Source organism: Berghia stephanieae, chromosome 6 (assembly GCF_034508935.2).
Source record: "Berghia stephanieae isolate SIO BIC M18660-M18661 chromosome 6, UCSD_Bste_1.3, whole genome shotgun sequence".
Lineage (NCBI taxonomy): Eukaryota > Metazoa > Mollusca > Gastropoda > Nudibranchia > Aeolidiidae > Berghia > Berghia stephanieae.
The window spans coordinates 48078082-48093081 of record NC_088365.1 but is presented as its reverse complement, the minus strand read 5'-3'; the positions used below and the strand labels follow the sequence as shown (position 1 = coordinate 48093081).

At 37.5% G+C, this 15000-nt stretch overlaps 1 protein-coding gene across 4 annotated transcripts in view; it reads left to right on the top strand.

Moving 5' to 3' along the window:
- LOC144975159 (protein rolling stone-like) overlaps positions 1 to 15000 on the top strand; it is a 167251-nt gene that overhangs the window by 64512 nt on the left and 87739 nt on the right. For all 4 annotated transcript variants that reach the window (XM_078918948.1, XM_078918947.1, XM_078918950.1 and 1 more), the window contains one exon: positions 12832 to 13060. In XM_078918948.1, the coding sequence (XP_078775074.1) occupies positions 12832 to 13060 (229 nt within the window). The remainder of the gene's footprint in view (positions 1 to 12831; positions 13061 to 15000) is intronic.

Below are 15000 nucleotides of genomic sequence, written 5' to 3'. Positions count from 1 at the left end.
CTACCAAGTGAAAGATAACTTAAATCTAATTATACCAAAACAAAAAAAAAATAATTTAAAATACAACAAAAATATATAAAACTAGATGCCGAGAGGAAAATGAAATCAGAATCCAACACCAGGTCTATCATTCCAGGAAAGCGACAATGATTGTACAGCAGTTCAAATTAGTGGGGGGGGGGGGGGGGGGGGGGGGTTGGTGGGATTTGAGGGGAGGGGGAGAAAACATCTCGACTTCACACGGGTCGTACTCTGGCCTTTTTGCGTGTGACATCGAGCGCTTTGCCAACTGAAAGACTACTTAAATCTAATTCTATCCCTCCCCCCCCCCCCAAAAAAAAAAAAAACCCAAAAAACACCCCAAAAAAAAACAATTAAAATACAACAAAAACATATAAAACTAGATGCCGAGAGGAAAATGAAAACAGAATCCAAACCAGGTCCATCATTCCAGGACAGTGACAATGATTGTACAGCAGTTCAAATTAGCATTGATATCTTCCCCATGATTCCACATTCAATATGCTGATTAGAATTCATTGTCAACACGAGAAAAGATCAAATAAAATTATGATGCGACCAGTTAACTGCCGAAGTACTCTGGAAAAAAAATGGATTAAAAATTTTGGCCAGAAAACTCGTCCTTCAAATATCGATCGATTTAAATGAACCTCATCTTGGCAAAAAAAAAACAAAAAACAAAAAACAAAAAAAAAAAACAAACAAAAAACAAAAAAACCACAAAAAACAACAAACACACCCCCCCCCCCAAAAAAAAACACCAAAAAACCCCCCAAAAAAACAAAACTCTCAATCCTGGGACTTCGCGAAGTCTACCAACAAGTCCCAGGTTTTTACGCTTTTGCTCAAGAGTCGATCGATAATTGGAGGACAAATTTTTCTAGGAAAAATATATAATATACACCTTTTCCAGACTACGGCAGTTGGCTGGTCTTTTGGCTTTTTTTTTTTTTGGGGGGGGGGGGGGGGGGGGGTGGTGGGGGGGGGGGTGGCAGGGTCGAACTCGGGCATTTTTCCTGTTGAAGCGAGCGCTTTACCAACTGTAAGATTACTTAAATCTCGACTTCACCCGGGATGGAACGCGAGCATTTGCCTGCCGAATCAAGTGCTTTACCAGCTGAAAGATTACATAAATCTAATTCTACAACAACGCCCCCCCCCCTCCAGACAAAAGCAGCAACCAAAAACAACCTCTCAAGCCTGGGACTTTGCAAAGTATTCCAACAAGTCCCAGTTTGATCGATCGATATTTGAAGGTCGCGATTTCTGGTCAAATTTCAAAATACGTATTTGTCCAGAAGTAACGTGAGTAGAAAAGTGCAGAAGACAATAAAAGAGAAAAAAAAAAAAATAAAAATAAAATTCGCGGCGATAGGAGCGGGTTCGAACCCGCGACCTTACTGGTACGACAACTCAAGCTTGGCCGGGAGAGGGTAGCTCTCCAGGCGTTTATAATATAATCGAGAACATTCTGTGATAGCTCGTCACCCATACGGCGGTATAGATAGTATGCGCTTGGCTAAGAAGCTCATAACATTGCCATCAGGAAGTATAACGGACCAACACACAAAACTGTGTGTATCCATGAACATTTATAGTCAGGTTAATACTGCTCAGTGAGCATTAGTCATAAAACGCGGATGGCAAAAAACAATAACAAAGACCTGAGTGAAGTCATCTACGAACTATCTATAAAAAACAGATAACATTGATCAGAGAGAGGCGGATATCATCGTAGCCATCGTTATGTTATTGCCTGACACTGACATCCAAAAGGACTGGCAGTTTGACGTCATTATTTAGTTTTTGCACCGCCTAGCGAGTTGTCGTTAGTAGTGCTCATGGAAACAAGTTATTCATTGGTTGAACTAATGAATACAACTCACGATTTGTTTTCTTTTGTGGCAAAAGACTGGCATTTTGAAACCATTATTTTGGTCAGTGTCAGGCCATAACTTTACGAAGGGCTCGATATCATTCACGTTATTGTTTATAAACTACAATACGATGTTTGTCCGAGCACGAGTGAAGATGTGTCAAAAATACCATGTATTGATTGGTTGAAAATCTACTGGTCAATAGGATTCAATAGTCTGATGTCATGTCCGCCTAGCAACTAGCAGCTTGGCTCTAAACAAAGAAAATCCGTACTTTCTATTCTTCATACTGGCTGTATACTGATTTTCTCCTCTGGATACATTTTTATGCTCGTCGAAGTATTTCATAAGGGCGTCCGCCATTGTTCCGATAATTTAGATCTAGTTACTAAGTTACTATGCGTCATTACAAGGGAAGTGACGTCAATACTGTTGAACCCTATCGAGACATTGAGTAACGTTTGTCCAGAGCACGGCTGTTAACTGATTACTATTATTGGTCTGTTGAGACAATTCTTTTTACGAGAGAGAGAGAGAGAGAGAGAGAGAGAGAGAGAGGGGGGAGAGATAGAGAGCGATAGATAGATGGAGAGAGAGAGTTAAAAAGATAGAAAGATAAATATATATATATATATATATATATATGTAGAGAGAGAGAGAGAGAGAGAGAGAGAGAGAGAGAGAGAGAGAGAGAGAGAGAGAGAGAGAGAGGGAATCTTGCGTCTTAATTGTCTTTAATTATCATCTAAACAGACAATTTAGCCTTTTGTTGTATGATTATAGTGCACGATGTTTCGAAATATTTCTTTAAATCATGATTATTAATACTTTTATCGATTTAAATAAAATAATTTTGTTTTCTTCTCTCTCTCTCTCTCTCTCTCTCTCTCTCTCTCTCTCTCTCACTCTATCTCTGCCGGCTAAACACAAAACTGGATCCTCGTTAGCCCAAAATTCGAACCCCTTCCAGCTTTCTGAATTAAAAGCGTTCTGTGTTTGTTTTTTGACAAGATTCTTTATCACTAATTGGCTCATGTGAACAACCAAGATGATTCTTGTTTCATATTTTTCTTTAATGAATTTTATTTATCTTCATGATATTATTTTATTCGTTTTTAAAAGGAACGTCTCAACTCCTTCTCTCTTTCTCTCTCTCTCTCTCTCTCTCTCTCGCTCTCTCTCTCTCACTCTCTCTCTCTCTCTATATATATATATATTAATATATATATATGTATATATATGTATATAATATATATATTATATATATATATATATATATATATATATATCTTTCTCTCTCTCTTTCTCTCTCGCTTTCTCTCCCTCTCTTTCTCCTTCTCCCCCTCCCCCCTCACTGAGCGGGGGGATGCACTTTCTATATCATGAGAACATAATAATCCTCTTTAATAATATGTTGATTGCGATCACTCTCACATACATGTATACGTTTCTTCTGTTCCATGTTCGCCGACATTGATCCTAATTGGTTTCAATAGTCTGATGTCAGTCGCCCAGCAACGGCGGCCATCGTGCTTCTAAAGAAAGAAAATCGGTACTTTTTATTCTTGATGCTGGCTAGAACATTCCATATGTCTTGTGATCAGAATGTATAAAAGTCAAAGCAAGATCATATTTATAATGTTTTTCTCCTCTGGATACACTTTTATGCTCGTCCGAGAAATATTTCATAAGGGCGTCCGCCATTGTTCCGATAGTTGAGAGCCAGTTACTAAGTTACCATGCGTCATTACGAGGGAAGTGACGTTACGACTGTTGAAGGGTATTTCGCATTTTGATGTTCACATTGCTTCTGTTATTTATTATTAGTTACAGTGAATTATAGAATCAGTCGGATGGTGAAAATGTTTGAACTGAGATATCGCCAAGTTTTGTTAGAAGGTCAAATACTATCAAAAATTAGTTCTTGTCATAAGTGATAAAATCCACCCTTTTTGCACATCTTCAGGAAATTTCAAAGCTTAATTTCACTTCTAAATATTTTTTACAGCTAGTCAAGTTGAAAAAGTATGAAATTTGAGAAAAGTTACTGCTGACCATAACTTCATATAAAGTCACCCGATTTACTTCAAATCAATATTAAAATGCTCTAGGGAGCTTATTCTTTCAGAAAATGAAAAAAAACCCCATGAAAATCCAAAAGTTTCATCTTTCGACCCATGGACTGACACACTTAGTAAGATTCACATGCTTACATTAACATTCCCATTTCAATTTAGCTCATGGACTCAACCATCTCAAAAAGTAGAAATATCGACTTACCGAGATCTTAAAAATCAGATTTCAGATAAATATTATATCAATGATAGGAAGTTTACGGACATGACATGGCCTGGTCTAGATGCGCGTCATCTGCTATTTAAAAAAACCCTTTTGCCATGCTCGAAGTTTCCTATCTCTCTGTTTTCAGTCTCGGGCGGTACAACGTCAACAAGTTCAAACAAGATTCTTTTGTAACTTTATTCGCTCAGCGGTCAGATGTCCAGTCTTGTAACTTAAGTCATTCGATGTTAAAGGTTGGTCGTTAACCAACATGGGACCAATGGTTGGAAAAGAAACAAAAACAAAATAAGATAAACCAAAAAAAAAAAAAAAAAAAATCCCCAACCCCCCCCCAAAAAAAAAAAACAAACAAAAAAAAAAACACAAAAAAACAAACAAACAAACAAACAAACAAACCCAACAACTGATGACCCGCTTTGCGTTATCGGGCCAAGACGCTTCACCCACATTATCTTAATCTACTCAGATGTGGCCGAGTACCTAGCTCTAAGGAAATGCCGGATATATCTTAAAAATACAAATAATAAGAGCGTCACTTTACACCAAAATTACACATACAAATTTAACCAAAAAAAAGCACGAAATATGTTTCCAATAGAGAAAACGCTGATGACCTCCAGGTACTCATTTAACACCCGAGTAAGGAGAGAGAATTTGTATAAAGTTCCTTTTCCAATCATCACTCAACTATGTGCCTCTCAGAGCTTGACTCGAACCCTGGACCATCAGCTCTAAAGGCGAGTGAGTGTCTCACCGCAAGACCACATAGCCTGCATACATTGTTTGACATTGTTTGGAAAAAAAAAAGAAAAAGAAAGAGTGCCTGCATTCCATAATGCCAGGAAATACTGGGTTTCCTCAAATCGCCTCTTAACTGGACATGGCAGAACTGCATCAAATATGTGCAGATGGAAACGTGGAAACAGTGATACCTGCCAGAAATGTCAGGCAGCCCCAGAGACCAGCGACCGCATCGTCGTCCACTGTCTAGTTACTAAACTTGAAGGTGGCTATGGGACCGTCCTTAGGGCGGAGGTAGACTTTCGAAGCTGGGTTGACGAAATGAATTTGGAGGTGTAGCCATACGCTACTGCTGCTACTATTGTTTGACGTTACTTGCCAGGTTGAAATGTACCCCACCGTATCAATGTGTAGCAATGACTATCCCGCACAAATCTTTGGGCCTCTTTTTCGCTCACGAAGTGCCCAAATTCGCGTCAAAATATGGGACGAAGCCGTTTCGTATATGCTATTTTAAAAAATTAATTACGACGCTGTTTATCGATGAATATGACTGAAAGTTGGCACGCAGTTAGAAAAAAGGTCATTTTAGATTATGACAAGCGACAAAACTCGTGCAATTACCAGAAGACCGTTAAAAATAGATTTTTACTCTTTGGAGTACAATATTTCCAAAACTACCGGGCGTGGAGGTTTTGTCGCTGACAAGGTAATACATGAACATTTCTTCTTTTTGGTTGTAAAATTTACATATGAATATGACGAGTACTTTTCCCGTATTTTACAAAACACATCCTAATTTGCTCTTCAAGTTTCAATCTTTGAATCCACTTATTACGCAAGATAAACCAAAGGTCGAAAAAAAAATGCCGAAAAAGCGTCCCATATTTTCGCGTTTTTTTCCTCTTTGCGGGTCATCCAAATAATGACACCTTTGAAACTGCATAACTTGTTTATTTATGAATGGATTTTCAAAATTCAAAAACATTTTTACTCAGTGGAGATAGGGCTTTGGTTTTAGACAAAATTTTTCCTCAAAATGGGAAAAAAAACATTTTTCATAGTCATTGCTACAATGTGGTATCATGTATTGTAGGAGGCGGTGCTGAAAATTGAATTTATAACCACAAATGTTACAGTGAATGACATAATCAGTCGGATGGTGGAAAGGTTTGAACTGAGATATTGCCAAATTTAGTTAGAAGGTCAATCTTGATCAAAAATGAGTTTTTGTCTTAAATGATTAAATCAACCCGTTTTCTACATCTTCGGGAAATATCAAAGCTTAATTTCATTTCTAAATATTTTTTACAGCTAGTCAAGTTGAACAAGTATGACATTTGAGAAAAGTTGCTGGATACCTTTCCCATACATCTGACTATAACTTCATGAAAATTCACCGATTTACTTCAAATAAAGATGAAAATGCTCTGGTGAACATGTTCTTTGAGAAAATGCAAAAAAAAAAAAAAAAATAAAAAAAAAAACCCAACGAAAATTTTAAAAATTTGCAAATCTAAAATTTTGACCTTCCGACTGATGATGTCATGCACTGACCAAATATGAAGCTTGGGGTTTACTTTCATTAATAACAGAAAAAAGATTTGAGTAGGAAAGTGCCAGAAGACAATAGAGAATATCAAAATTCGCGGCAATGTGGGCTCGAATTTTAATCACTGAAAACGAAAGAAGAAAAAGACATGCTTTCATTGTACGGAACGTTATAGTCTCAATATTCCATGCTCTATAAAATTGCTTGTTTTATGTCTTGTGAAATAAAATGCACATGAGGCATACTCAATTCCATTGTCATTGAAAGATAAAACTTATTGACGTGCCTGCCCTGGAGATCTCTAGAATGGAGCAATGGAAAGCGAATATACACGCCTTCATTAATTATAATATCATGATGATGATGGCAATCGTGAAGATGATAATGCTGATGGTCATGAATATGATTAAGTATTGATGATGATGGTGATGATGATTTTTCATCGCCATCATAATCATCATTATCATCATCATCATCATCATCATCATCATCATCATCATCATCATCATCACCTTCCTTCTTCGTCTCCTGCTCCTCCTCCTCCTCCTCCTTCTCCTTCTCCTCCTCCTCTTCTTCTTCTTCTTCTTCATCGTTCTCCTCCTCCACATTATGTAATTATTTTTTAAAAATTGGACAAGGCCCTAATTCGTATTCTCTTTATTTTACTTGTGAATAGAATCAAAATAGCCTCTTTAATGTCAATTGAAACATAAAATGATTTTCGAGAAACTTTTTAATTATTTTCTTAAAGTTAAAGGCCATCAAGATCTCTAATAAGAGAAAATGGAGTAGACAAGTGCCAGAAGACAATAGAGAATAAAAATTTCGCGGCGATGGTGACTCGAACCCACGACCTTACTAATACAACGTGAGAAGGACGCTATATATTAGCCGGCGCCATCCATACTCGCCTCGAAATTGTTATTCTCTATCGTCTTCTGACACTTTTCTACTCATTTCATTTTCTGTTATAATCAATATAAGTGTCTGCTCCACTCATTTTTTCTGAAATGTATCGTTTCTAATATTCAATCAAGAAAATATTGTTGACTGTTTAAGATAATTTGAGTCCCAGAGAACTGGTCGTAAAGCGACAATGAAGTAAATTTTTAAAAATTAAATTGAGCTTTTTTATAAAGCGCAATATCCACTAAACATGCTCAAAGCGGTTTACAAGGGGTCCCTTGCTAACAGCACTACTTAAGATACAGGACGAGACATTATGACAACGATTAAGCGATATTACAATTTTTTTCGGACAGAGACAACGCTGTTAACGGCCAGGTACCCAGTTTACATCTGAGTACGGTGAGAGAATGTGAGTATAGAGTCTTTTCCAAGGACTCAACTATGCAGCGAGTGAGGATCGAACCCACAAGATCTTCCGATCCAAAAGCGAGTGTCATACCAAGAAGACACGTAGAATATTTTGTGAGGAAGAGGTAAAGTTGGCTGGAATGTCCTTGGGAGAGATGAAGAAGAAGACAAAGAACAGAATACGATGGAGTGTACCCGTAGAAGAGCTATGTTTCACAAAGTAATGTTTAACCGTTTATTCATCATATCAGGTGTTTCATTCATCCTGTTTTGTTGATAAAGGGGAAACCCGAAACGTTCATTTGATCTGTTCTTGTAATGAAATTGAAGCTCACATTCAATTTCATATTATTTATTATGTTCCACAAGGAACATAAAGGATGAAATTTTGCTGAATAAAATTTTGCATTTTATTAATGTACTTATTCCATGAGTTAGAGTTTAATAACAATAATTTCTAACGTTGGATAGGCATGCCGTTTCGGGGAAAACCAATCCTGAAAATGGGCCGGAAAGAGATATTGAAATAGAATTCTAATTTTCGAAAGCATTGCAAAGATATATATCATATTCAATAACGATAGCACTGTTTTAATGGTTTCCATATCCTGGTTTTGATGGTTTTCAGGGGACGTTGACATCAATGTAACAAAACGATTACAATGATTTGGTTTGATTAAAACATTGGAATCGATTACATTATACCCGTCTGCCTGTTTGTCAATGGCATGGGCATAATATCCGATTACGACATTACACGTTAGATTACCCGAAATAAATTGTTAGTCTTGTTTTCCGTTGTTGTAATGGAGAATGAATGTGACCCATCGTTTCAAAGCGGTAATATGTTAGGATAAACGGAGTTGCTGCAAAAGGGGAAGAAATGTGTGATGTCAAAAATCTGGTTCCTTTTTCATTGGAAGGTGCGGCTATAATGTGATCTAGTGGTATGACACTCGCTTTCGGATCGGAAGGTCCTGGGTTCGAGGATCGCATAGTTCAGTCCTTGAAAAAGGCTCTTTTCTATCATTCTCTCACCGTACTCAGGTGTAAAATGAGTATCTGGCCGTTAACAGCGTTGTCTCTGTCCGACAAAAAATTATACTATTTCCTAACAGGCGTCATGTCCCGTCTTACATGTTAAGTGTTGCTGTTGGCCAAGGACCCCTTGTAAAGCGCTTTCAGCACGTTTAGTGGATATTGCGCTATATAAAAGCTCATTGTGAAAGATATAAAACCATTCTTCTGGAGGACTGGATGCATCCCTTGTGTAATTGATCTTCTGGTGTCAGAGTGATGGCATCTTATTCTCTAGTTTAAATATATATGTTGGTCATCAATATGTGCATAAATCACAATCGCTCTTTTACGTCCAGTAATCATAAGAATATGCCCATACACCCTGCCACTGAAATAGGTAGTTATGCCACTTTCATGCAACCTATTCATTATTAGTACTATGAAGGACATACACACTCTCAAGGATATAGGAACCAAAAAAGTAGAGGGTTTGACGTCACGACTTTTCTTTCCTGAATTTATAGCCACAGGTATGACACATTGGGTTAATAACTCGTTTCTCACTCACTCACTCACTCACTCACTCACTCACTCACTCACTCACTCACTCACTCACTCACTCACTTACTCATTCAATCCTATCCGGGCCTGCTGGCACTTGCGAGATTGAAATGACATTCTTCTTGTCAAAAATCCGTCTCAGGCTAGAGAGAATGAAATGACCCATTTCTTGTCAGAAATTTGTCCCAGGTTAGAGAGACTGAAATGACCTTCTTCTTGTCAAAAATCCGTCTCAGGTTAGAGAGAATGAAATGACCCATTTCTTGTCAAAAATAATGGACCAGGTAAAAGAGCTTGAAATGACCCATTTCTTGTCAAAAATTATGGCCCAGGTAAAAGAGCTTGAAATGACCCATTTCTTGTCAAAAATTATGGCCCAGGTCAAACAGCTTGAAATGACCCATTTCTTGTCAAAAATTATGTCCCAGGTAAAAGAGCCTGAAATGACCCATTTCTTGTCAAAAATTATGTCCCAGGTAAAAGAGCCTGAAATGACCCATTTCTTGTCAAAAATTATGTCCCAGGTAAAAGAGCCTGAAATGACCTTATTCATGTCAAAAAATACACCCCAGTTATGAGGATTTTTGACAAGATTTTATTGATCGATGTTTCAAGAACGAGTTTTCTGGCCTAATTTTTAAAGACGTGTTGTTGGTTTGTTTTTTTTTTTTTCAGAATAAGGTAGTGTGGTGGGTCAAAGGGATTTAACATTGTGAACATGATTGCGATTATTATCACACGAAATTAATTGGTATGACCTGGTTAGCCAAATATTTTTTCATGGTGTGTACTTAATTATTATCATTAATTGCTGTGTTATTTGTGGAGAGAGAGAGAGAGAGAGAGAGAGAGAGAGAGAGAGAGAGAGAGAGAGAGAGAGAGAGAGAGAGAGAGAGAGAGTAATTTCTGACTACTCACTCGATTAGGTCTACCTAGTACCTGAGAAAAGACTAAAACACCGAGGCGTCGGCCATAGTACAGAACTGCAAAGTGAACATTTTGGGCTATTTTTTAAATATTTTTTTTTTGCCAACATGGGAGTTTAAACTCGGTTCTCTCGGATGGAAATGTAATTCTTTATCTTCTCAGCCATTTGAATCTAGCCCCCTCAATCTTACTCTAAAAAAGACATATTATTATCTTCTTTTGAGGTTGCTCAGCACTTTCCAATCGGAGGTTAGAGAAATAATTTATATAATGTCTTGTAGCGACATTCGATCAATACTATTTCACAATTCATAACCCCCGTTTCCATGTGAGATTTATAATTATATAAAAAAAAGAATGCTATCTTAATGGGGCTGCCACTTTCCAAAATTGTTTTTTGAATTCCCCTATATTTGTAATGGAAGCACGTCTGACTGGTAATCAGAGGGTCTAAAGTTCGATCCCCAGTCGAGGTAGACTGATTTTTTGGGATGGGTTATTTTTTTCTTCTATTTTTCTTTCTTGGGCTGTCTGGAATCATCCATACACACCTGTTTTGATTTTTATCTGTTCTTTTTTACACCTAACTGAAACCGGTACAAATCCCCGGCTATAAAGAAACGATTTTAAAAATATCTTTTTAAAACGACGTTGCTTCCATTTGCTGTTCCTGGAAACCTCACTTCCAAAACAGACCTTCAGATCCATAAGGCCCATGGAAACCGGGTCTACCCCGGTTTCTGAAAGTGTCAATTGCATGTTACCATGCAGATTGGACGCTTGTCTATCGCAAACTATTTTCAGTTAGGTCTAGCATACCCAGCTTCCCAGTAAGTGATGGGTCAGAAAAAAAAAAATCTTATGCGGCTATGTGGTCTAGTGTTATGACACTCGCTTTCGGATCGGAAGGTCCTGAGTTCAAGTCTCGCCCCCGCGCATAGTTGAGTCCTTGAAAAAGGCTCTTTAATCACATTTTCTCACGGTTCTAAGCAAGGTATAAAATGAGTACATGGTCGTTAACAGCGTTGTCTCTGTCCGGGGAAATATGTAATATTGCCTAACAGGCGTTAAGTCTCGTTCTACATGTTACTTGCTGCTGTGGAAAATGCCTTTTGTAAAGCGCTTTGAGCACATTTAGTGGATATTGCGTTATATAAAAGTTCACGCTTACGCTCTCGTTTAAAAAAAAATCTTGACAACACCCGGATTCAATACTGGTCTCCTTGAGTGCGCGACCAATCGTAGCCATCGTTAACTTATAGATAGATTGAAGATGACGTCACTTAGGTCTTTGTTATTGTTTTTTTGCCATCCGCGTTTATGAGTAATGCTCACTGAACTGTATTAACCTGACTACAAATGTTCATGGATACACACAGTTTTGTGTGTTGGTCCGTTATACTTCCGGATGGCAATGTTATGAGCTTCTTAGCCAAGCGCATACTATCTATAGCCTGACACTGACCAAAAAATAACGTCAAAATGTCAGTCTTTGGCCACAAAAGAAAACAAAACGTGAGTTGTATTCAATAGTTCAACCAATGGGACCACTTGTTTCCATGAGCACTACTAACGACAACTCATTAGGCGGTGCAAAATTTAATGACGTCAAAATGCCAGTCTTTTTGGGTTTCAGCGTCTGGCTTTCACATAACGATGGCTACGGACCAATGCGTTACCAACTGAGCTTTCAGGACTCCTCCACACCCCCCCCCCCCCTTCCTGGGTGGACCAAAAGTGAATGATGGCGCCTGGTCGTCGATACTACACTTTATTCAATTAGCGGGCCACATAGTTGTGAAACAAGAGATTCCATTACAATGTTTAGCCTCTACAAGTCTCCTGTTAGTAATTTTTTTATGTCTTTGCATGAAATATTACGCACAGGCCGCTTCGTGAGGACCATTGAACACGATGAAAAAACAAAACAAAAAAAAACAAACTAATTCTTATTATGAGTATAATAATTCCAATATGTTCTATTGACTTTAGTTGTTTTTGTTTTTGTTTTGGTCTATCCGGATTTAATGTCAAGTATTCACGATTTAGGGGAGCGAAGTGGCCGTGTGGTTAGGGCATTGCATTGTAATCCGGAAGGTCCAGGGTTCGAGGCCCGCTTCAGGCACTTTTGTTTTTTTCCTTGTGCAAGATTCTTAATCCTCAATTTGCTCACTTGGACAACATGGGTGATTCCTGTTGATATCAGATATCCCGTCTGATGGATTATCTATATTTCTTCATGGAATGCCGAGGCGATGGGATTTAATGGTGTCCTTGCAAAAGGGCTTGAAACCATTTGAGGTCCTGCTTGGTTATGTTACAGGTTATGGCCAAACCATCGCCACTTTCCAGTGCCTGGCCTGGACATCCATTTACTCTTGGTTTGTTTCTTGGTGACTACATTATTCATCTCCCAAAAATTACGAATTTTAGTTTCAAATTTTCAAATAGGTAGATCTGCTCATGTATATTTTAATGACATTGTATTTTATTTTAAATCTAATTTCGTTTCAGTGGTCAATTAAAAAATGGATTTATCTAGTGTACAGAACAGTGGCAGCGGCTGTGTTCTTGGCCTGGATAGGAGGCGATATGGCCTACGAGACGCAGGAGTTCTACCACGGACACGCCCAGCACTGGCTAGGATTCGCTACAAACTGGAGCTTTGCCCTGGTCGGCCTATCGGCGCTCGTCCAGTTTGCAACTTCCACCATCCATCATTTCAAGCCTTACTGGATTATGGGCAAGTACCGAAACGTCATTTGTTTTTTGTTTTTTGTGACCCACCGTCTTAAAACGATATTATGTCGGGGTGAAGATAGAGATGAAATGATGAGAAATTGGACTTATTTAGTCCAAAGATTATAAAGTTATAATAAAGTTTATTTACATTGTGCCCAATCCTCTATACAATAAATCTCTAGGCGTACAATAACAATAGCAATCGATTCAAACTTCTCTCTCTCTCTCTCTCTCTCTCTCTCTCTCTCTCTCCACCGCCATGCCCTCTCTCTCTATCTCTCTCTATCTTTCTCTCTCTCTCTCTCTCTCTCTCTCTCTTTATCTCTCTCTATCCTTTCTTATAAAACAAAGCCTAATGGAAAACATTGTGCCATTTGAGTAAATAAACAAATTAGACGTCGCACAACTCTACTGAAAGATTTGAAAATTAGAAATGTCCTTTTTACAGATAGATAACTTGATTTCGTTTTATAATTTAAAGTCAGTTTGAAAGTTCGTTGAGTCAAACAAACAGATATCATAAAAATGTACCGACCACACTAACACTCTCAAAAAAAACAACCAATCTCGAAACTGTAAAAAGTTGTCAGTTTGGCGTTTTTACGTAAATCGTTGCATTCGAATAATGAATTCACTTAATTACTTTCAGATCTACACTAAGTTTTCAACAGTTTTCATCGATTAATGACATCAAGTATTATTATTGCCCCTTTGATGCTTTCAATGTGATGGTTTCGGGTGGATAATACCCAGGTATTAGCTTATGGCGCTTATGGGGGGGGGGGGGGGGCTGTTTTCAGCAAATCGTGGCATTCATAATGATATTATTCACTTGATGACATTAAGGTATTCGGATTTACAGAAGTTTTAAACAAGTTTCACCGATAAACAACATCAACTAATATTACTTCTAATATTACTGTCGTTTTTATGCCATCGATGTGATAAATATTGCCCTGGGAAATATTTAGTTAAACGTTATAGGCAAACTGTCAATTGTATCTGTCTAGCTTCTAGCTCGAACAAACCAAATGTAGACATATTATGATGGAGTACTTGATACTGTTCGCGTCTGCTTCAGATTTTCATTTGACCTCAGAAAAAACACCAATTTTCTTTCATGTAAGTATAGATCAGTGTATGTTACTTAGTTTTGAATTATGGGCAAACTCTCAATTTTACCAATCAATAATCAAAACATGATCACTAGACATTAAGCAAGGTGGGGATTTTCCTAGCACAACCTGTTTTCACACACGTACAACTGCATGTTGCTGTGTCACGGGTCAGAGGCCATTCATAATGGCGTACACTTCATGTTGGGCCACACAGAAAAATCAACAGAGAATGTACCAAGTTACACAGACTACGTTGTCTACCAGTCTGCCTTCATTAAATGATGGTTGGTACAATATCGAATTAAAATAGTTTTTTTTCCCGCGAAACTGCGGCCATTTTACAAGAATATATATATATATATATATATATATATATATATAATATATATATATATATATATATAATATATATCATATATATAATATGAAAATACTATCATTTAGTATGATAGAATACATACTCTACACATACGTACATCATACTACTTACATCATACACTACATCATACTCATAATATCATAAATATATACATCAGTGGAAATCAGCTTGCATTTTAGTTGTAGAGTAACATTGTTCACGACATCGGGACGAGTATACTACCTGTGAGCAGGTCATCGACTACTGCCAGTACTCAAATTCCTTAAATGATCAAATTAATCATTGATTCTTTGCGTTATAATCTTACTATGTTATGATTTATATTTCTCTGACACTTCACTTTTCTCATATGTTCTGTTCTGGGATAGATGTACGTCATGTTACAATGAAAACAAAAGACCTCATATTTCAAATACTCATAAGTACACATAAACTAAATTGAAT